Source organism: Falco rusticolus, chromosome 1 (genome assembly GCF_015220075.1).
Source record: "Falco rusticolus isolate bFalRus1 chromosome 1, bFalRus1.pri, whole genome shotgun sequence".
NCBI lineage: Eukaryota > Metazoa > Chordata > Aves > Falconiformes > Falconidae > Falco > Falco rusticolus.
Window position 1 is genome coordinate 106,719,965 of NC_051187.1, and position 23,670 is coordinate 106,743,634.

At 40.6% G+C, this 23,670-nt stretch overlaps 1 protein-coding gene across 5 annotated transcripts in view; it reads right to left on the reverse strand.

The window, feature by feature from the left end:
- Positions 1–23,670, reverse strand: part of PDE5A (phosphodiesterase 5A) — a 142,597-nt gene that overhangs the window by 61,138 nt on the left and 57,789 nt on the right. Inside the window, exon 2 of one of the 5 annotated variants that reach the window (XM_037394438.1) lies at positions 16,983–17,085. In XM_037394438.1, the coding sequence (XP_037250335.1) occupies positions 16,983–17,065 (83 nt within the window). In that variant the 5' untranslated portion in view covers positions 17,066–17,085. Of the gene's footprint in view, positions 1–6,832; positions 6,897–7,426; positions 7,499–8,192; positions 8,501–16,982; positions 17,086–23,670 lie in introns of those variants that run through there. The other 4 variants (XM_037394430.1, XM_037394422.1, XM_037394455.1 and 1 more) reach the window with 4 other exon arrangements.

Sequence of the window (23,670 nt, forward strand, 5' to 3'; positions counted from 1 at the left end):
ATGGAGCACGAAAGTAATACTGAGATGCAACAATGATAGCATACTGCATCTTATCTTGCACAAAGAATGTATAATAATCACCGTGCCATAAGAGGATGGAGCAATGAGTAGCTTTCAGTGAAACTTTTTTTTTTTCAGTGAAACAAAAAAATTCCCCATTTTCTCTGTTGCTCATAAATCCTTTGTGTAAACAATGTGTAATGTTTCAGTAGCTGTGTGGACTATTATGCTAATTTTTCATTCAAACTAGCAGTTACTGATAATACACTGCAGGAGAGAGATTCACACCAAACTTGCCTAATAGAAAATGCCAGCTTTCAGGTATCTGAATTCCTGTGGCCTAATCCTGGTAGTGTTGAAATCAACAGTATTTCAAGCCAAGCTTTGTAACTATTTTCTCAATTGCTTTCCTTAAAATAACCACTAGATGTCTTCAAATTTCTTTCCCACATCTTGACATAATTTAGACATAGAAATAATTTAAAGCATTAGCAACAACTTCACAACTATTCAGTTTTAACAAATGAGTTTGAAACTCAAAGTCACTTGGATATTATACTTGCCTACCCATTTTCTTTCCAGTATTTCCTATTTCATGATCATGTTCTAAGAATTTTTGTCTCCTTTCTGGCCATGGAAAGATTTAAGTAAACTGTTTAAGGCCTCAAGAGATGGAAAACAGTAAACTGACTGTAAAAGAAGTGTTTTCAAACCAACTAGAAAAGTAGATTGACAAAAACAATAGTTGTTTTTCCTTAAACCCTTTCCAATTATAGTTACTAGAGATGCTATTTCTAACAGTCGTAGGCAAACAGTTTTTGAAGACAAAGTATGACTTAAAAGCCAGTACCAATTATTTTGGCACAACTAAGTCAAATATATAAGCATACATTTAACTTCAAACATGTTAAGTAGCCCAACTGACTTCTGTTTGAATACAGATCTAAATTAAGAACTCATTCTTGATTCAAACCATGCTCACGGAAGAGTGAAATAACTGTTTAGAACTGTGAAATAACGTAAATCTTGTCTGAATGCTCATATTCTTTTTTAAAATAGGAGGCAGAGCTTTGCTTTATTATTTGAAGCAAAAGTATTTGAAGTGGAGGACTAACACTAACAGGCTGTTCTTGGCTATTTTCAAGTTTTCTTTAACAACTAAACTGCAAGCTTAACTTTTCACAGGAAAGCTTTCTTCCATGGAAGGGACTTTCTATTCATACTGTAAAGACAGGCAGAATAAATACTCAGGGACTGAAGGTCAAATTGCAAAACATGACCTTTATTTCTCCTCCAAATGTTTACTTCTCTTCCACACTCAAAAAAATTTAAAAATAACTATATACCTAATTATTTTCTTGTGGAAAAGAACAGGACAATGCCAGTGAGTTAGGTGAAAGACAGAGTAAAGGTCAACTTCACACCTGCCTGGAGACCTCACCAAAGTCTTAGGCACCACTTCATTTCCACTTAAATTCCTAAAATAGGGATTAAGTAGGACTTAAGTGGTGCAGAGGCTTTGGGATGGCTCTCTGTGCTGGGGTGAGTTCACCATAATGCACAAATAAATGGGAAAATATATATCTTTTACTAAGCAAATATATTTTGTGGCTATATTTTCAGTGCCAGACCTAATGTGAAATTACAACCATGGAGTTATTCACAAGGGCCATTTGAGCAGGGCTTCTTTTCTGGCACTTTGTAAATAGCTCCTTTTGTGCCTAATGCCTTCCCCCCCCCCCCATTTCCTTCAAGTAAATCATAAAAATAAGAAAGCATTCCATCTGAAATTATGTATGTTTCTTTGCCACTAAGTATGAGAAAGACTTGTATTCTGTGGTTTTCTTAATTATATTTATTCATGACAAAAGCCAAATGCTTCCTCTTTAATGGTGAAAATTAAAATAGGTGGTAGCATATTAGTTCAAGTCAAGAATGTATTGTCTAAAGTTGCTTTGTTTGTAAGTCTTCATCTGAGCCATATATTCCCACACAATTAAGCTTTAATCTAGCATTCAAATAAGGATGAACATAGGCTATGATGTACTTGATTTGACCTAAAGACATCATGGGTGATATACCATGGTTTTTATCCTTGTGCAGAGAGCTAGCACAATTTCAACGCACTATGGAAGTCTCACTTCAGCTTCAAAATTAGACCAATTGGTATTTTTATTCTATATAAGAATACAGACATAAATTTCCTCCTAACATAATGATTCTTCAATACATGCCCAACAAAAAACTTCCACGAGTTTCTACAATTTAGAAATAAAAGATATCTGACTTTCTTGTCTCCTGCAGAGACAATGTATGTCTCTGCTCCACTTTTCTTCCCAGTTTCCAGAAATTTGACCCTGTTCTCTAAAGTCTTCTTAGGAAGAGCAAAAAAATGGAAATGAGATTTCAAATGCCTATTGGCTTTTGATAAAGTACTGCAATATGGTAATAAAGTTACCTTGAATCAAAATAAGGCAAAAAGATTTTAACTGCTAACAGTTCATCCCATCTTATCTTTTACCTGTCCTCTAAGGTTTAGCAGTTGTATTTTCATTAATGTAATGTGCACACCCATTTGTTTCTTTATTACCTATAGCAAACTGTATGTAGTAAAACCACATTCTCTTTGCAGCTGTTCAGCACTATCTGTTGAGTAGTTTATCTTCACACCAAGGATTCTGTGTAGGAGTTCAGGTTATAGCTTTTTGGGCATTAAAGATGTAAATTGATAGTAAGTGATTTCTTATCGTTTCTCAAATGACAGTTTCTTTGACAATAAAACAGTAATTGCTGTTTTAGACATCGTTTCCAAAATACTCTGGCACACACCTAGCTTTATTTCCAAGAATAAATGCCAACAATACTTAATCACATTTACAACTTCATGCATGTGAGTAACATTCCTTACCTTCCCAAGTGCTTTTTGAATCAGGAGCTTGAAGTATTTTGGCATGACCTTAAAACTTTGCAGTTATCAAGAAAGGCATAAAGATATGGATATTTATAAGTGGGACAATTATGGAGATCATTAGATGAGCAATAAAACTTTCCAAGGTTTCACAGAAATCGGGGGGGGGGGGGGCGGGGGGCGCGGGGCGCAGTTCTGTATTTCATTCTCAGAAAAGTTTTGCCAATATCTAAAAAACCCAAGCAAGTGGGAGAAAATTCTGATTCCTTCATTAACACTACTGTTTCATGTGGTTTTCAAACCATGGTCCAAACAACCAGTGGATCTGCAGTCCTCCTGTAAATGCTTCACATATGGTAACTTAGAAAAGCAAGTCCCCTTTCAGCATGTTCGAACAATGTGCACAGGATTCTGCACCTCCACTGGATAACTGTTAGGGGTCCTTCAATCATAGAGGCTTAAAACCCACTGCCTACTTCCCAAGGTCACGTTAGGGATGAATATGGCTCATACCTGTATATTTTTAGGATTATTATTTTTGGTTTGTCAGCAATATCTTTTTAAGAAAAGGCACAGGCCAAAGCACATTTCATTGCAGAAAATCTTTGACAGCTCTATCTTAAAAAATCTGAATTTTTATACACCATCTCAAAAAATTAATTTCCTTCCAATTAGAAAAAAAAATACATATATTACCAAACAATGACTTGACCTAAAGCATATGACATATAATATTTATGAGATTAAATATCAAATAGCCAGCTCAAAATGAAAAATATTTTTTAAAAGCCCTCTAGACACAGAGATTAGAAGGCAAATGTCCTCAGTAATTTAGTACTGCAGGCAGCACATTACGAACTAATTGTCCATCAGCCATGAAAAACAAATAAACCCCAAACAACTGTATTTGAGTTTTTTCAAAGTAATAAATGTAATTGATATATTCAAGTTGTGCAATTTCTGAATTTCAGTACATTCTCCCAGTAAACGCCACTGAAATCTTTAGTGAAGCACTAAGAAGTACCATGCAGTTAATGACATTTCTTTTTCCAACTACAACTCCACCTTACCTCATTTGTAAATGTTTCCCAGCCCTGCTAATTAGCCAAGGTGTATTTATAACAAAAAAATTTTACCTTATTTCCAGTAAAAGGAGAACAAGACTTGGGTTAGTAATTTGTATCTGTCATGCCATGCATTTAGGAAACCAGACACAAACTGCCTGGAACAACGCAGTTGCCTCTAACTGAGAGGAGAATTTCGACTTTGTTTTGGCAGTCTGCTCCTTCAGATCGCAAAGACGACTAAATGAGATTCACTCCCGTATTTTTAAGATTAGGGACAAGCTGGAAGTCAGAAACACAGAAATATTCCATAGGAGGTTAAAGTAAGTATGATGTTTGAACATGATGACAATGCATGGATTTTTTTTTTTTAAAGAAATTAAAAAGATGAAACTTTAGGAAAAGAAAAAGGGTAACAAATTCAGCCATAAATGCAGTACAATTTTGTGACAAAGGCGGCTGCAGATTATGCCTTTATAGCATCTAGCTAGAACAATTGTATTTGCAGCAGCTACAGAGAGCCTGTAACAACAGTATGGGTAAACATAGGATACAATCTAAAAGAAGAATAATTTTACTTCAAAACCTTTCTGCTTTCTGAGAAGCCAGAGTATGATAGGCAATTCTAAAACTTTGAAGGGGGGAAAAAAAATAACAAGAAGAGCTGAAACAAACAACAACAAAAAAATAAATACCTTAAATTTAGTAGGAGCTTAGACATTTAGAAATCTTGAACCCGTAAGTGGCAAACTCTCCAGCCAGGTTTGTCAGCCAGCACACCGTATCACTAAGTGAACCAAATTCATCTTGTCACTGAGTGTGCTGGTGATACACTTCCCTTTTGTTGTTCTGCACTTTGATCATACTGTAACAACACTACATGGATAATAGCTACTTACTATCTCTGAACACCACTTGTACAACATAAAGTAATAAATAACTGATTCTCTAGCTTACTCACAGGATCACTGTTTATTCGCATACTCAAAGGAGGGCACATTTTAAAGCTACTCGCCTGGACTACAGGCTTATAGGATTGCAGCTTTGCACTGCACAGGTGGAAGCCAACACACATAGCTTTATTGCAGAACATGTCAGTCCACCTAGCCATCAAAGGCTGGAGGAAAGCAGTAATGAGGCCTGCCTGTAGATGCTACCAACCTTGAGGCATCGCAAGATCAAAATACAAGGTGTAAGCCACTTGCATATACTTAGCTTCTACAACACATGTTAGGGGAGAGGAGGAAAACAGGTGCAAATTTGTTAAGTAGATGACCTGCAGCCCTTCTCCACAAGAATGCAGAATACAGATCGGGAAGCCTAGCAACTCTTAGCACAACAATTAATGCAAACTAATAGTGGAAAAAAAAAAACAACCAACCAACCAGCATTTTCCTTTAAAGTACCACCTTACGAGAAAATATAATTTTTATTTAAGCCATGAAAACAGAAACTAATATCAAACTGACTAATGCAAAATGGAACAAGAGGTAACTATTCAATGACTACATGAGATTATGTGACTCCCATACTTAAAAAAAACACACCACAACAACAAAACACATCTGCAGGCATGAGACCACCCAAAGCAAGCATTTTAAGTATTATTTAGTCACCTAATTAAAACATTTTTTTGGTGGAAATTACCAAAAGAACTACTGTATAAAACACTGTAGGGAATTCATTAATTGCAGGGAAAAATATTTAATACCTATCAAAATGCTAAATTAGGTTCTGATTCAAAGTTCATTACTATCAGCTAAGAGGGCTTGTGTTACTCTGTAATAAATGGTTGAACTGCTGATCTTTCCCTATTCCCCTGCATAAATATTTGAGAAACAGAGAGAGAAACTATCCTTACGCATTAGCAATTGTAGCTCGCAATGTGAAGTAGAATATGCCTCTGTGCTCTGCAAAATACCAAATTAACTAACTACTTGGTCTATTGCTTTTAGGACGTGTGAGGACCTTGTCATATTATGAAGCAAACCAAAAATTATGAAGCAGTAATTTAAGATTAGAAAACACTTGAATCTCATTCAAGGAAAGCTGTTTTACTCGACAGAGTAATGCAATGCTAAGTAAGCCTCTGTTCAATGTATTGCTGTTGTACAAAGTTTCAACCGAAAGCATGGCAATGAATTTTAGGGGTTTTCTCTTTTCAAGCTCTAAATAACACTACAATGTAAAACATTACACCTTTTTACAGAGTACATCTGTTCTTTCAAACCACTCAGCATTACAGGATATCATTTTAGTGAATAAAATTTGAACCAACATTTAGTCAAGTAATTTGTCATTTGCCTTTTCAAATAAAAGCTTACATATAAAAGAGATATTCCTAATTATAAAGTTACAGTTTTCTATCTATACAGTAAGGACAAAAAAGAAAACATTCCACGCAAGACAGCTGAGAAGAGAGTTTTGAGACAAACACAGTTTCCATCACTTCAAAAACATCACAGAATTGTTGCCAAGCGAGAACTCAAAGTCAACAGTTTTTCTGCAAAACCCTCCCTAAATGCAGAGGCATCACCATCATGAGAGACATGACTGAATCGCATCTTATGAACCACTGCCTCTCCTCAGACCCACACAAACACAAAACTGTGTCCCAGCATTAGAGAGGAAAAAAAAAAAAAAAAGGAAAATTAAAAAAAAAAAGACTAACCAAACCTAAACCGCTCCACGGGTAAAACAAATCTGACACAGCAGTTACTATTAATTAGCATTCCTATTTGTTCAATACTACTTCCAGTTTCCAAAGGAAGTGTGACAGGCTGAACTAATAAAATGTTACTTCTCAAAGCTGCTAACACCCTATTTCCTGGGCAAACAAACTACCCCCTCAGCCACGTACCGTGCACGAGTGTTCTGGAGAATACCAAGGCTAACTACTTCCATCTAGGCATCCTACACCTATGCACAGCCTTATTAAAAAAAAAAACAAACATAAAATCAACATTTAAAAGACATTTTAAAAGGCATTTTTATTGTTTTTCTGTTAAATGAACCTAAGGAAGAAGCAGCAGCAGAAAGGGGTCTGCCTGACAGATGGTCACAAGAAAGCAGGTGACCCCTGAAGCTTTGCAGCTTACTGCGAGTCAATTATTAATGGGGATTTCTCTTCTTACCGCCCCATCCCATGCAGAGAGGAGCAGCAGCAAAACCTCTTTCAGAGCGCGTCCATCCCTGCTAAGTGACTTGGGAAAGAAGTGAACCGGCAGCGGCGAGCAGATGGTGCGGCCGGCTCAGGCGCGCGTCCGAGGAACAAACCGTGGGACTTACTAACCCGAGCTCTCCACTGCGATACACCGTGGGAGGTGCAGATCGCCTGTGCTCCCCGCATCCCCACTGCTTTGTTTATCGGAAAATACTCAAAATGGAAACCTGACTCCACTTCTAAAAATAGCCTCATCTACTCGATTGTCAACTTGGAAGTTTGAGCAAATACCTCGTCTTATCTCCAAAAGGCAGCATGTCAAGCCAGGGGAGAGGCACCCAGGCGAGCTCCTCAGGGCTTTTACCTCAGGTTCTGTGCGAGAGCCCAACGCCACCGCCAGGCGCGCGCCGAGAGGCCGCCCCCTGCCGGCCGCGCGCTGCCCCCCGCCCGCCGCCCCCTGCCGGCCCGCCCCGGCGCCCGCTCCCCTCAGCGTCTCCGCGCCGCGGCCGCCGCACCCCGAGGTGCCGGTGTCCCGCCCGGACAGACCCCCGCGGCCCCCGGGGGAGCTCCGGGCGCGAATGCACAGCGTACGGCTTCAGCGGCCCCGCACGCCTCGCCAGCTGCCTGCCTTGGCGCCGAACCCATCGCCCTCGCCGTCCGGTGGCCGCCGAGGGGCCAGAATAAGGTGACAAGCCCACGGAGCGAGCGAGGTCGCCATGGGCAGCGCTTTGTTTCGGGTCACTAAGTAATGACATAAGGTGCCCTCCCGGCGAGGGGTTACCTCAGGCTCCCACAGATTTCCACTCAGTTGCACCGAGGGCGGGGGAACCGCGCCGCGCTCCGCTCAGGCGCTGGCCCGGCCGTCCGAGGCGCGGGAGGCACCGCCGCACAGCGCGGCCGGCCGCAGGGCAGGCAGCTCCGAGGCCCCGCGGGCGCTTTTTGTCTTTTATTTTTTTTATTTTCAATGCAGACGGCAAAAGGGGGGGGGGGGAAGGGAAGAGCGACCTTTTGCTGGGAAGAAAAGTCCGGCCTCTTCCCGCCGCCGCTCCCGTCTTACCTTGTGGCTTTCCGAACAAAGTAAGAGCGGGTAAAGTCGCCGTGATCGTCCAGCCACGCTTCCACCGCTTCCCGCTCCGGCGGGGGGGGGCAGCTGCGCTCCATGCTCCGCTCCGCGCCGCCGCTCTGCCTCCGGCCGCCGCCGCTTCCCCCTGCCGGCCCTGTGCTCGCGGCCGGGGGGGAGCCGGCTGGCTGCCGCCCCGCTCCCAGGTGCTGCCCGGCCCCGGCGGCACCTCAGCGCATCTCCCGCCGGCTCCACCTCCGCAGCGCCCCGGGGGGCTGCCGCGCCCCGGGCCCGCCCCACCACGGCCCGTCCCACCCCGACCCGGCCGCACCGGCGGCAGCCCCCGGCCCCGGCGGTGCCCAGCGCGGTGGTGGCGGGAGGGCGCGCTCGTGTGCGCGGCCCCGCGGCGGGCGGCCCTGCGGCGGCGTGGCTGGGCCGGGCGCTCCCCGCGGGGCTGGGGGCAAAGGCAAGCCGTGAAAAAGTAATTTGTTCTCCCGCTGTCTGGCAAAGGGGCTCGTCCCGAGGTACGGCCTGCTTCGGTGCTAACAGGGTGTTGCTTCGCAGTGTTTTGCCCTGGGTGTCAGTGTGTGATCTTTGACAGACCTCAGCCTGGAAAGCGGTGCTAAAGCCCTGGCTTTTCAGTCCTTCATGCCTGCAGTTAGGCTTTGAGATCCATTTTACATGTTCAATAAGCGCAGCCTAGTTTTGAAGATGCTTGACACGCAGCTCCTACTTTCTCCAATGTTACACAGCCAGGACTGAAATTTTGGTTAACGCTGAACATCACTCTCATGTATTGTAGTTCCATTCCAAGGTATGCATGCACTCACACTTGTAATTATTTGGAAGCTGCATTCACAAAAGACCTTGCACAAAGTATGATGCGCATGTGTGGTTTCCTGTGTCATCACGTGCAGTATCTTTGAAGGTAAGATATGAATAACAAATAGCAGCATGTTTCTGGGGAAAGGGACGTACAGGCTCTTTAAAATCATTCTCCTGTGTAATCAGTTGAGAAAGATCATATAAAATGTTTTCTGCTGCTCCTAAACCCCTTTGAGTGCATGCAAAGCAGCATTCTTCAGATAGAGCAGATATCCCTGCACACCTTAGCAATTTTTTTTGCAGTGCATCTGGAGATCTCGGTGGGATTCTGCAGCCTGAGAAGGAGCAGCAGCAGGAACTTCACAGCAAAGGGATTAAGAGCCTGTCCATGAGCTTGGGGAAAGTTTCCTCTTCTGTGTCTTTGTGTCACATCTGCCCATAACGCTCACTTGGACATGTGTGTCTTTTGGCTGTGTGAGAGTTTGTGTGTAATAGGAGGCACTCTGAAAGGGAGGTTTTACGTGAATGTTACTCTGTTATAAAAGGAATCGCAGGAGAAACTTGCATAGTGACCAAAGAGCAAAAGAGAAGATAAGGTATGAACCAGTTAAGATATGCTGCAAGAGTCAAGACACTATTCAAGGCAAAGAGAAATCTTTCAGCAGGGAAACAGAATTACCAAGCAAACTGCATAAACAGACAACATGGCAATAAATGAAGCCAATGTTTAGTGTTAAAGCCTGGAAAGTATGGTATGTTAGAAAAAAAGAAAATAAACCTTTCACATAACTCATAGACTTCTAAATTAACTGTTTCGTGTTAGGAAAAGGGTTTTGAGGTTAACAGTGTACATGGCAATGAAAGCTTGTAAGCTAGGCAGAGCTTTTAGAATGTAACACCATGTTAGAATGCTTAAGAAGTATAACAGAAATTTAAAACATACAATTGTAAAATGCAGATTTCATAAATGTCTGAAATGGCATTCCCTGCATGGTCTCATATGGAATATTGATCATAGTACTGCTCATCACATCTCAAAAAGCAGAATTATCAGAGGTGACCTAGAGAGGAAAACCAAGAATGACCAAACACACGGAAATACCTTTTCTATAAAGAGGCAGAAAGAGTTTGTTTACAAAGGGTTGAACAAAAATACATAATTACTAGTATTTAAAAAGTAAGATAGGATTTTCTCTCTGTCTCATAGGAGAATAACAAGGTAATGGTCAATGAAATTATGTCAGCTGCAATACGTTTTACAATTTCACCTAATCAGGAGTAGCACTAATAGAAATAAGCATTTATACTGTAGTAGCATCCAGTAAGCCCCAGTTAAGAACAGATATTGTACTAAGCACTGTAAACATGTTATGTTGAGTACTAGGCTAGCTGAGAAGCATACAGCATCCCTGTACATCATGCCACAAAGCTTGGAACCTTTAGGTGAAGCTGCCTCTACCTGCCAGCAGCTGCTCAGGCTGGGCCAGTAGATGTATGACAGTGTACCAAAGGAGGGGGAAGTTGGGCAGTGCAACAGCACTGCTTTGCTATTCAGCCCACAGATAAGAATCAGTAAAGCCAATGCAAATTATTATCTTCCTGTAAATTCAATGGTAAAGCAGCAGTTCAAAGGATTGCTACCCAAGCAAAGAATAGCAGAGTCTTTCCCAAAAGAAATAAAAATGGAACAGTGGGGGGAAAAAGGGATACTGTCTCTGTATCCGATGAATTTCCATGAATAATAATGAACATGCTGTTTTCATTTTTAAGGTGACAGGAGGGGATGAAGGCCAAGTATAACAAAGAAGTTAACGGTAAAAGTGGAAAAAGTCTTCCATGATTCTGGCTTCCAAAGTGCTCTGAAAAAGCTCCGTGTATCTTAGCTCACGCCCAGCTTTCCAGTTTGTTTCCAGAACTCGGATGACAGAATTGATGTGCAGTAGCTATAAACCTGAGAAGGGTTTGTAGTAATGATACAAATAAGCATGTCAAGTTTTAAATCGGCTTGTGGCAAAGCAGTATGTTTGAGAGCTCCGTACAGAAGCCAGGATGCTTTTCCAGCAGTAGGCCATTCTATCACAGGACTGGTTGACAGAAAAGCGTTTTAGCTGTAGTCTTTTGTTTGTACGTTTTGCAAATATTGTCATGTAAGGAGGTAAGAAAGGTGGAAATTTTTTTTGTATGTGTAAGGCACACAAATTAGAAATGCTGCTAACTCATGTTAATTAGTAAGAACAAGTATGGAAGTATGTAATCCGAGAAGTACTTATGTGACATTTTATGCTCAAATAACTCTATATTTACTTACACTTACTTGAAAGTAATTTATTTCTATATTGTTTCCCTTTAAAATAGAAGAAAATAAGGTTTCAAATGTCACCACAGTTGACTTATTTGTCTGACTTACTCATTAGATGAATTGAAGCAGCATTTAGCTTTGCTAAGAAGTGGGAATTGGCTGTCTTTCTGCCATCCCTTAAATCTGGAAAACAGTTGGTCCATTTTGGCTCCTAAAACGAGTTTAGGGCTGTACTATATTGCCAATGAGGCTAGAATATGATAAGGTAGAGGAAACTATTCTGCTTCTCTATTAGCCAGCACTTTTACACACACATGCAAACACACACGCAGTGGAAGAATCCTAATATTAGTAAAGCAAGTTTCCATTTCCCTTCCATTATTTAAGTTGCATAAAAAGAGTGAAATAGCAACCACAATCAAATTCATTTAAAACCTAATTGTTACTTTACTGATGAAAATACTAAATCATGAGAATGTCTTATCAGGTTATTCTCTCAGTCGTTTCCAAATAATTACTGGAAATGCTTCCCAAATAAACATAGCTAGGCAGAGCTACTCACTCCTTGCATAACCTGCCTTATCCTCTGGGATAGCATTGCATATGGCCTACAGGAAGCCATGTAAAATAGGAGCTTCCTCCTATTTTGATTTGAATGTGATTGAGCATTTGCGTCAATCAAAGTACTGTGCAAAATTATTGTTAACGTCGAGAAAGCAGCAGCTTCTCCAAGTTTGTAATACACAGGCATTTGTCTGGAAAATACTTCTAACTATATCTACTGAAAAACGTAATTTAGAATTTTGAGGTTAATGTATTAGCCTTTAATACGTCAGCCAACTGATATCCTCAAATTGTAACCTTTTTTCCTTTCTATTGGAAATCTCAGGATAAATTTGAAGACTTGTTACCAAGTCCTCCCTCTCTCAGTCTTCTCTCCTTTAAGCTTAAGTAGTGCCAATTCAATTCTTCCTTGAATGTCATGTTTTCCATTTGCCATATTTTCTTTACCATTCCTGCAGTGTCTCACCAAGTGAGGATCTAGTAATCCAGTTGAATGCATATCCACACTACATGAAATGGAAGGGATATTTTGGGTACCTTGTGGGCTATTTCCCTCCTAATACTGTCACCCTTGGATATACCTTCTTGGCAACAGTCTGATACTGTTGACTTGTGGTGACCGACTGTACTCTGTTCCCTTTTTATAAATACTTGTAATGTAGTCAGATGTTGCCTGTGCATCTGCCTACTTCTGCCTAACTGTGTTTTCTTGCTCTTGAACCTTTTTAATTTCATCCTGTGCTTGCAGTCCATTTCTCCAATTTATCAAGATTATTTTGAATTCTCTGCCTGTCCTCAAGTGTGTACTTGGCCTCACCAAGTTTAGTGCAGTTTTGCTGAAGGGCAGAGGTCTGGGCAATGATTGGGTAAGGTGCAGGTGGGTGAAACTGTAGGTGGACTAGGTGGAATTCTCAGTGCTGTTACTGGTTTAGCTAGCTGGAGCTTCTGGTGCCTGCATGCTAGAAGCACATCTTCAGTGAATGTGCAAACACAGCCCTGATCTAAGTAGGACGATTACGCCATGGTTGTATTGCGTGGGATAACACCAAATGCAATGCATTGACTGGTTCAGATGGGCTACAATCCCTGGTAACTGTGTACCCACGTAGTCCATTCGCAGTTGCATTCAGCAGACCCTTCTGGGCTTCTGAGATGTTGAATATTGAAACTGTGATTAACATATTCTTTCTTTTAATGTAGACGTAGAGTTTGGCAGAGTTTAAACAGGAGGTGGTAGATAAGTAGGAACCTTGTGTAGATCAGATTTCATTCCAGACCCTTCTCATGTGCATAACAAATGGGTTTTGTATTTACATGATACTTAGCTTATTTTTAAAGAGCTTTTAGCAACTACCAGCTGGTTAGTTATTTTCATTTAGCAGTTACTCTTATTAGGACTTCTACTAGTAATTGTGATTTTGAGTTGAAGTATTGGTTTTGTACTTGGAGTTACAGATAATTATGAAGTCAAATTATAAGGGGCTTTTTTTCCTGTTTGTGGTTGTTGAGGGAAGGAGACTCAGTGATGAGCTATATAAATGAAAGATTAGTCTGGTGTTTTTCAAGTTTTCATTTCCTTGCAATTTGGACCATGCTGTTTAGGATTGTATGGGCTGCTTAGGTGTGTGTGAGGAGGAGAACCCTGACTCCACTGGAGTAGTACAATAGCTTTCACCCATGTCCATGATCCAGAATTTAATTCAATTAACAGTTTCAATCTCCTTGCATTTCAATTGACAGTTATAAAGAGTTGCCCCAGTGCCCGGTAGCTAAAGGCATCTTTCCCACCACCATGCAGCTCTGTGCTATTCTTCTCTTTCTTTATGTTTCTTAAATGTGATGCTGCTTCGCTTGAGACTTTGCAGCTGATGAATACTGTATCTGCAGAAGAGAGCAGGATATGTATCAAAGTCTGTTGAGGGTCTGACCAGCACTGGCACAGTGGGCAGCAGAAGGTATGTACAGCCCAAGGTTTTCTGCTATATTTGCATAACATAGCATGCCAGAAATGGAACATGAAGGGGATACTTTTGTGGGGGAAAACGAGAAGTAAATCCGCAGCGGTTCAAAATACATTACTCTTATGATGATCTCCCTGTATTTTCCTAATAAAAGGCCATGGAACCTCACCCAGCAGTTCAGCATTAATGCAAAGTTTTAGAAAGACTATTGTTATTATACAGGGATTCGAATCCAACATGTCCCTGAGTATGTTGTTCACACAGTTAGTTTTCCGTGCTGCTCAACATTTTTACTGGTTTTCTTTTGCATTTATCTGTCTTCAGTAGCGTGCATAGAGCCTACTATGTTGGTTTCCGATAGATTAGAAAGCCATCTACTATCCCATTTCTGTATTCATAGACCATAATTCTCTGTCAAACTTCTCACATATTAACAGCTGGAGTTTCTAAAGGCTCCATATCACCACAAATTATTAGTATCGTTTCTCTCAGTAAAGCTTCTGGTTTACTGGAGATGCTTTTTTCAGTATGTTTTCCCAGTAGTGATCTCTCTGAAACCACAGAGAGGTGTAACAGCAGCAAGAACTCCTACCAGCTATTCCCTCATCTTGTACAGTAAGAGTAACTTTTGCCTACACTTTGCTCTGAGAACGCATGTCTGCTTGGGTCTACTGTTGCTGTTTCTTTCTTTTCAGAGTGACTGCTTTTCACAAAATCATTTTCCATCTTGGAAATGAGACTAATTTTCTTTGTTCTTTTAATGAACGACTTTGTCTTCTCTGTGTTGGCCAGATAATATAGGCCAGACCTTTACTAAATGATCTTAGTTGTTCTATATTAATGGCCTGCCCTTTCCATTATTTATCACTCTGTTACTTTTTGTAACTTGCAGCTTTTTCTAGCAATAATTTTATATTTTTGTTTAGATCATTCAGTATGGTTTGGGTCCATTTTGTATGGACCACACTGATGGTATACATTGCTGGGGTTTTTACCAAAAATGCTGTAAAGCTACAAGCCAAAGCCCTACAGAAATCTTACAGAAGTTGCCTTTATCAAACTAATTCATAATCTCTTGGGAAAATAAGAAGGTTGTGGGGTTTTTTTCTGACAAAACTCATTTTCTGTGTTGACTGGCATTAATTATACTATCACCCTTTAATTGTACACTGATTTCTTCCTGTACCAGCCTTTCCATCAGTTTTCCTGACATTGATGTCAGGCAAAATGGTCTGCAATTTCCTTATTAAATAATGGAACAATGCTTGCTTTCCTCTGTCTTCGGGAACTCATGTGGGATTTCAAGACATGTTTTTCTTAGTTTGCTTCTTTTAAATTTTATCTTAGTGAGGTTTAGGGTTAATGTCCAGGGTTAAATAGGTATTATTTTACTTCCTGATATTTTGGTATCTTAGTAGTGAACATAGGAATTGCTGCTGTGACAGATCACATGAAGAGTATTTTAGTGGCATAGAGGTGGTTAATCTTTCTAGTAATGTTTGTTACTATCACTATGAAATCTTCATAACCCAGGATATAACATTAACAAAAGTGTATATGCAGCTAATTTTGTTGTTTTCTACCTTACCATAACAAGTAAAACTGGTTTTTAGACATTGCCCTGGAAACTGTGTGAAGTGTATGCTGTACACTAAGGTGCCCAGAAAATTTGTATAACAGTGCAGTCCTGCTACAAATAGATAAAAGTAATAAATTTGACCAGTGCCAAAGTTTAAAGAATTTTCTGAATCTTAACCTATACTCTCTCATTTATTTATTTAAAGTAATAGAAGACTTGATCTTATCCAGACCCCAAAGTAATTAAACTGAACATTTCCTATTGGTCTTTGTGGAAGGCATTTTTGAAAGATGAGGTGTTCCTTGACCCAGCTTGCACTGTACTTAACTGAGTAAATTAACTCTTTTTGACCCATTAGGAGGAAACATACTTTAGTAAAACTGTGGTCTGATTTATTCATGAGAACAAACATCATTTGTATTCTATATGCATCACTGATTCTGGAAAAATAACTATGAATGAAATTCAACACTTCACTCTCTAAAGACCACAACTGGAATCAGAACTTCTTTGTACTGGAAGCTCTACCACAAATATATCTCTTGCTTGAGTGGTTATGTCATCAAATATTCACATATTTTTTTAATTTATAGAAGGGGAGGGTGGGAATGGAGGTTTGTACCCAGTCCAACACAAAGCCTACAAGTTAACACAGATTATATCACTGAAGTATTATGCAGTGGGCATAAAAATTGTCAGGGCATTTTAGCAATGTACAGACATACTCTGGTAATTAAGTAAAGCGTTAATCTGTGACTGAAAAAGCAACAAAAAATTAAACAGTAAACAAGGTGAATGGAGAGGTTACTTATGTATAACAGGGATATTATAACCTAAAGATATAACCAGAAAATCTCCATTGTTCTGAACAAGCAAGGAAAATGTGTAAGAGATTAGTTTGTAACTAAGGCTAACTGCAGCAATGCTAAATGAATATATCGGGCTTGTATGGCTTTTTAATTATACTCAAGAACAAAATGTGTAAGAACAATCAGACTGTAAAGAGGTTGCTATACCTGAGCGTGTGTCTATTTCTGGATCCCATTTGATTTTTTTCAGAGGGGTATGGCATACCCAGGATCCTTACATTTCCTCCTTCAGTTTTCATGCCTATCCCTCAAGACATCTGTGGTGTAGACATTTGTTCAGCCAAGGGAGTCTGAATGAGCACATTCACCATGTACCATTGCTGATCCCAGATCAGCTGCAATCTGATGAAAAAGTGTTCCCCACGGTGGAGGGTCATACTGTCTCATCTCATTTATTTTTTTTAAAGCTTTGGCAAGCCTGAGGGCCTGGAGCCTTCAAAACTTTTTGATACTAGGTAACTAGTTTCTGTCTGGTAAATAAAAGAAGAAAACTATTAGAGCAAGTAAGTGAAATGGATCTTTAGACTCTCCCATCAAATAGCTGTGGGTCAGCACCACCCCTGCCTTCCTGAATAAGTGAAGCCGTATTTCTCAGGAAAATAGTGAGCGATCCAAGAGCTATCAGGTCCAAATTGTCATGGCTACGTATCTTTCCACACTTGGTGCTCCATTTCTGAAATTGCTACTTACATTTCCTCACTGGCAGGCTGCACACTGTTAGGTTTCTGAGGCAGGGCTTGTCCATGGCTGTGTGTTTCTGCGGCATTTAGCATAGTTGGTACTTCACGTGCTGCTGTAAAACCAATGCAAATGACAAGATAAAGCCATTTGTGTTGAAACCCAAATACCATTTGCATCTCCTAAAAGCTTTTCTATTAATCAGTGTCCCCCATTAGATCAGTGAGGGCAGCGATAGTTGTCACTGGTCCTATACTATAGATGGCTATAACAAAATGGAAAAATTATGACTTAGGCTATAGACAAAGTTTCTGTTGTAGCTAAAATTATAGCAGAGTCACTTGTTCTTAGTATTGCATTTAGTCTTTTAAACCACTGGGGAGCTGATTTTTACTCAGTCTGTGCTTTCTGTAGCCATGGGGTTTACACAGCTACTTCTGGCAGCTTATACCATGTCCTAGGAGAGACAGAAAGAGTTATGTCAACAATGTGGCAGACCTGATATGGTGTCTTTGCTCCCAAATGGATAATGTGAGTGTCTGAAAACAGCACATACCTCACTGGTGACTGCCTGATCTGCTGACCTATGGACTCCAGCGAAGGAAAAACTCAGCCACTCAGGGCTGAAAGCACATAGCTGGCTCATCCCTGGGCAGGGTCAAGCTCTTGGGATGCCCTGAGGGAGCTCAGCCACAGCCAGTTCTTTAGTATAACAGGTATTAAGTGTCTGAAGGGGACACCGGTATGGGTGTAGGGGGCTCTGTTCATGTCTTTAAGCAGTTGGTTAGACACCTAGGGATTTAAAATGCCAGAAGTGCCGTATGTAAGTACTCCTGGAAGGCACAGCCAAGCATCAGTGATCTGCTACCTGGGATTTTTCACTTTACAAATAAGGCATACATTTATTTTGCTAGACTATGAAAATGTGAACTGTGGCTTTCATCCTTCAAAAGCAAAAAGTCTCATATCCAATGAAGGAGGCAAGTACCTGCATGTTAGCTGTTGTGGCACCCCACTTTTAAGGCCTTCAGGGTAGGTTTTAGACCAGGGGAGAATCAAACTGTGTGAGAACAAAGCTGCCAGAAAGAGCTAGGTACATGGGGACGGCGATACGGAAATAAGCACATAATTTTGCTAAACCATTCCAGTTCAGAACAACAACATTAAGGAGACTCTTGATAAGCCTAAAACTCTTTCCAGCTGCTTGCGAGCTACCGGCTGTGCCTGACATTCCTGCTTTCCGGCTGCAAAGTCTGGTCTCTTTTTAGAAATCCAAAGAGAAAACACTTAATTTTTATTTGAGCTTATTGATTTTTTTTTAAAATTTTATTTATTTCCCAAGTAAAACGGTTGTGTGGAAGCAGAAGTTCGTGTGGTGTTCTCACAGCTACAATAGTAATATGAGCACCCTTGAGGAAATGAAATGTGACACAGCATGGGCCAGCCTGTGAGGACAGCCGAGTGCTTGCAGGCTACAGCCTGGTTTCTTAGTTTGTCCTGAGCTGAACACATACACATCCCCTGCTATTTTCCTCCTTTCCAGATGAGAGCAGATGACAGAGGTGCAAAATGGACTGAAAGGCAGAATTTTTGTGTATGTGGTACATGGCCTTTATCTGTCATTTTATTTTCCTTTGTTAGTGATCTAGAAGAGGGACCTTCTGTGTTTTATAAGAATTTTATGCTACCTGAAGTCATGGGAAACACTGGCATATGGTGATAGTAACAGATACAAGCATATGCAGGAAAGTATCGGGGTAGTGGACTTCTGTACATTTATACAGACTTCAGATTCATTTATACTGTGTCATCTGAATTTGCAGTGGGTGCATTTTGATTATAACTGCCACAATGTCTTATATCTTTGACAGCTGACTTTATGGATTTTGTGAGAAAAACCCACGGCTGATTAAATTTGACAGGATTGGATTCTGTATTTACAGGAAAACAGCTACTGCAGGCCCCCCTGAATCACATTTCTTCCTCTGTTCTTACTTTCAGGTCCTGAACACCCAGGACAAATCAGGAAACATTTGCCACTCTATGTTCTTTCAGTGTAAATGAAACCCAACATGTTATTGATAGTCGACCAGATTAGTTCTTTTGATAATTTTACATCTTATATCTATCTGCTCTTTAGGTGTCTTTCAAGCACAAGTTTTATCCTTCCAGCATTTCTGTCCTAGGCAAAATCTTGTTGTTAGTTTATAGGAGATGTATCACAGCTATTCCCTTTAGTTACATACTGGCAGACTCTTAATTTCTTGATCTCTGGCTGTATGCAAATAAAAGTATGACCTTGTTTTGTGGCTTCAGAGTAGTTTAGGGACATAAGAGAATACGGAGTTGCATGGAAGGAAAACTAGCAAAAGTAAAAAAACCCACCGAATCAATTCTCTTGATGGTTTTGATTTTATAGTGAGGTTGAAAGTTGTTAATTTTATATGGACTAATATTCAGTTTAACTGATGCATGGGGTTTAATATTACTACTAGGAAAAAAAATTGCCATTGCTGCAATCTTGTAATTCTATTGCTTGTTATAGTATGAATTATTTAGAACGGAAAATGTATAACGAAGGATATAAATATGTGTATATAAACAAAAGCAACGGGAATCAGAATTCTACAAAGCTTATAGTTAATAAGGGAAGAAAGTAAATATAAATGGTTCTTAAACTAGTCGGTAAAGTTGAAAGCGAATGCTGCAACTTCTCCAAAGTGCTTTCCAGCCATAGAAACTTGTAGAATGTAGATTTTAACACAGATACAACCCCACTAAGCATAAAGCTGAAACATGCATAGTACTATTGTTTTCATTTGCTTTGGTAGTCCCTGAGGGTTCAGGCTGGTTTTGATTCAGAGTGGCTCAAAGCACCAGGACGGTTTGGTCACTTTATATCTCTGTAGGAAAGCTTCAGTTTGAAACAACCTCCCTCAATCATAAATAGAGCTTCTTTCTTTTTTCTCTCTTTTTTTTTTTTTCTCTCAAGATTTTTGCTGTTTCTGAAGAGCTATGCCCATGGATAGTAATATAAAATAATCTCTGAAGTTCTTATTACAAGTTAAAAAAAAAAGGTGAAATGTCTTTCAGTTATGTCTTTGACTATCTGTCAGTTCCTTTAACTCCGGGATCCTTCACATCCACTAGCCAGCATCAGACAAATCTGGTGGAAAGATAACAACTGTGAAATAGTGTGAACATGTCAAAAAACCAAGACCTCCATTGAAAAGAGACACATCGAAAGCTGAGAGTCAAGGTGTCACTGAACGTCTCAGGAAAGGAGAGTACCCACACCACCCAGGTGGCAGGCAGCTTTACAGCCTGCAGGTGCTGGAGCTCTGAACAGTCCCAGATAGGTGTTAGACAGGGAGGTCTCTCCTGCGTGGGTTCTTCACTATCTGCAGTGTTAGTATAATTAAATTAAAAATCTGTCAGTCACAAAATACAAATAGAAAAAACACAGCTGGGTTTATTCTGATGCTCCCAGAAGAAATGGCTCTCCTGCTTCAGGTGGGAATCTACCTGCTTTCTTGCTTCTATCCCTCTGCTAAGGTTGAGCTTAAACATTTCTTACCCACTACTTCAAAAAACAGCATGGAGATAGCCTAACTTTGATTTGCCCTCCTATTTTTAGTTTATTTTTTGAAGGAATCAGAGAAACGCCCCTCTGCATGTTGCCCATCACCCTGTCAGCTTCCAGGTCAAGAGTAAAGTTCTTTTCTGGTATCTCTAGTGTTCTGGGCCACATTTCACCATACTGCTTTTCATTTGCGCTCTTACCATCACCACTGCTTGAAAATACCTTACACTCTAGTGCAAAAGCACAATATCCTCTCCTATTCCAATCTCCCTCAGAAAACTCTCCTTCCACAGCATTGAGAAATGCAAGTTAATAGCAATAGAGGAGAGCCATCATCACCTGACCATGCACACTGGTGGTTCTGGTTTATTGCTGTCCTTTTGATCTTACTGTACACTGCTCACAGACCTGTGCTGCTTAGTGAAGGTCTTTGGGACACGGAGCAGGCCTCTGTGCTTTGTACATAGTGTTGTTTCATCTCTCTGGCTGAATGTCTTGACCTTTAAAAGGCAACTCCGAGCCTGTCAAATGTGTTTTATTTAAACAAGAATCTAATTCACAGATAGCAAATTTCTGTAACAGGTCTGAAATTCTCTCTGCGTACTGTTCATGCCAACCCAACTTTGCCCACACAGATGTTTATGAAGCTCAGATAAAGAGCTGTAAAACAGAAGAAAAGGCCTTCAAAAGGATGAGAAAAGTTTTTCTTAGTATCTTCCTTCTTTCTTGTTGACACAACAGGCAATTTGGGTTCAGGTTAATCAGGTTTTGTTCCAAAGATGAGAAAAATATAACTGGTATTTTTCTTCCCCAGAAGAGCTGATTAGTCAGCAAGCTAAGCACAGCACGACAAAATGAAACAATTTAAAGAAAGCCATTAAAGGTAAAAACATTTGTGTAATCAACAACAATGTTCCCTTCAGTGCAGGACATTACAGGCAAGCTGGCTGTGCTGCAGGCCTTGTTGATTTTCACTGACTACAAAGCAGAATAGAAACTTTATATAAACCCTTGGGTGCTAATGCAGGAAGGTGGCTGTATGACCATGTAATCTGAGCTGTATGACCCTGGCAAAGTAGCAGGCTGTAAGCTCACTGCCTAAAGAAATTATTAAAAAAAAATCAGTGCTGGGAGGATAACTTGCTGTTTTATTAATGTTTATCAGATTAAAGAAGGGAAATAACCGAAGCAATATGAGCAGTGCATAAAAGCAGGGGAGTGAAAGGAAAAAATGCTTTTGAAGTGTGCCATGGCCTCTCTCAGAGAGCCTCTCATCGATCTCCCTTCCAATTCATCCCGTCAAACAGCTGGCATGGTACGTGATCTGCAGGCAGACCAGCAGCATCATTCATACAGCTGTGCTATCTGGAGCCCAGATGCTTTCACTTGCACTTGGTAGTTCCTAGCCAGCTTCCAGAGTTTTGGCAGAATCTTTCACAGATGTTTGACACACAGGGCTGTAACAGAAATTCATTGAAAAGGGATACAAAGTTAATACACAGAATCATCTTACTGCTGTCTTCATCAGACTCTATAAAAGTCCATCTCTGTGGATCTGGTAGGAAATGGTATATGCACATTGCATTAAAATTCCATCTTGAGAGTTATATATCCCAGAAATAAGGAAAGAAACCCTTTCTGCTTTATTGGTATGTGAGAGTTTTGATGTGCTTGTGAAAGGCACTGCTCTGTCACTGCTAAGGCCAGGGACCTTATCCACAGAGCACGGTGCATCGCTAGACCTTCAAAGAGCCTTTTAATGTGCCCAAACAGCAACCTAGGTTTCCTTGTCCTAGATGAGTCTCTGCCTGTGCACATCCCTTGGCTCCCTTAAACCACGGCAGTTTTTCAGTACTTTCAATAGTGAAAGTAGTAATGACTTTCTTATGTTAACACCGTCTACTGGAAAGTGACTGAAATAAAATATCTCACTTGTCGCGCACTGTCAGAAAACCTCTAGATGGGTGGTGGGCTTAGTTCCTATTAACTAGAAGATTTCTTTGAAAGAGGAAAGCTTGATGCAGCACATACATGTTTAAGCTTACTTAAGTGCATGTTCTCCTACTAGTTGTGGGTTAACTCATTCGCTACACCTGGCTGCTCTGCAACCTCTGATTCTCTAATTACAGAATCACAGAATCACACAATGGCCGGGGTTGGAAGGGGCCTCTCGAGATCACCCAGTCCAACCCATGCTAAGGCAGGATCTCTTAGAGCAGGTTGCAGAGAGTCACGTCCAGGCAGGTTTTGGATGTCTCCAGTGAAGGAGACCCCACAGCCTCTCTGGGCAGCCTGCACCAGTGCTCTGTCACTCTCAAGGTAAAGAAGAAGAAGTTCTTCCTCACATTCAGAAGGAACTTACTGTGTTGCAGTTTGTGCCCATTGCCCTATGTCCTGTCACTTGGCACTACTGAAAAGAGCCCAGCCCTGCTCACCTGAAGCTCACTCTTAAGGTATCGTGTACAATTCATTGCTACTGCTGGGCATCTCAGCAGCCTAGCAGAGATGTGAGGCTGAAGTACATCATTCTCTTCTCAATACCACACATTTGCTATAGTTGACTAAACCTTCACATCAAGAGCCTTTACCCCCAGGGCAGCTCCACAGAACTGCCGTCTCCCTGGTCCTCCTCGTCATTGCTGTCAGTGGTAGGAAAGTTGCTTGGGATTAATGCCAGTGCATGAGAGCGCAGAATTTAGACCAAAGATCTTTCTCATTTTTCCTAAGAGCTAAACTTGTCCCTATAGATGTCATTGGAAACTGAGGTGGCCCTAAGTGTATATTTATAGGAAAAAAGAAAAAAAAATAGCGACAGACAACAAGTATTTTAACTAGAGAATCTGATTTTCCCCTTTTCACCACATGTTATGCAATGTACGGTGAGCACTGTATTTGCTGGCAAAGGAGAGAAGTCTGGGGAATCTATTCATTTTCCTCCACATTTAAACAAACACTTTCTCATAAGCATGACCAAGAAAGGAAGCAAAAGTACTTAGCAAACTTATAAGTGTTCTAACTCAATGTTTATATTTTTTTCCTGTAAAACATACTGACTGTATTGCTAGCATAGTAGCATTCAGCTCCTGCAGTCTGATGTGGGAGAGGGCTCAGTGAATA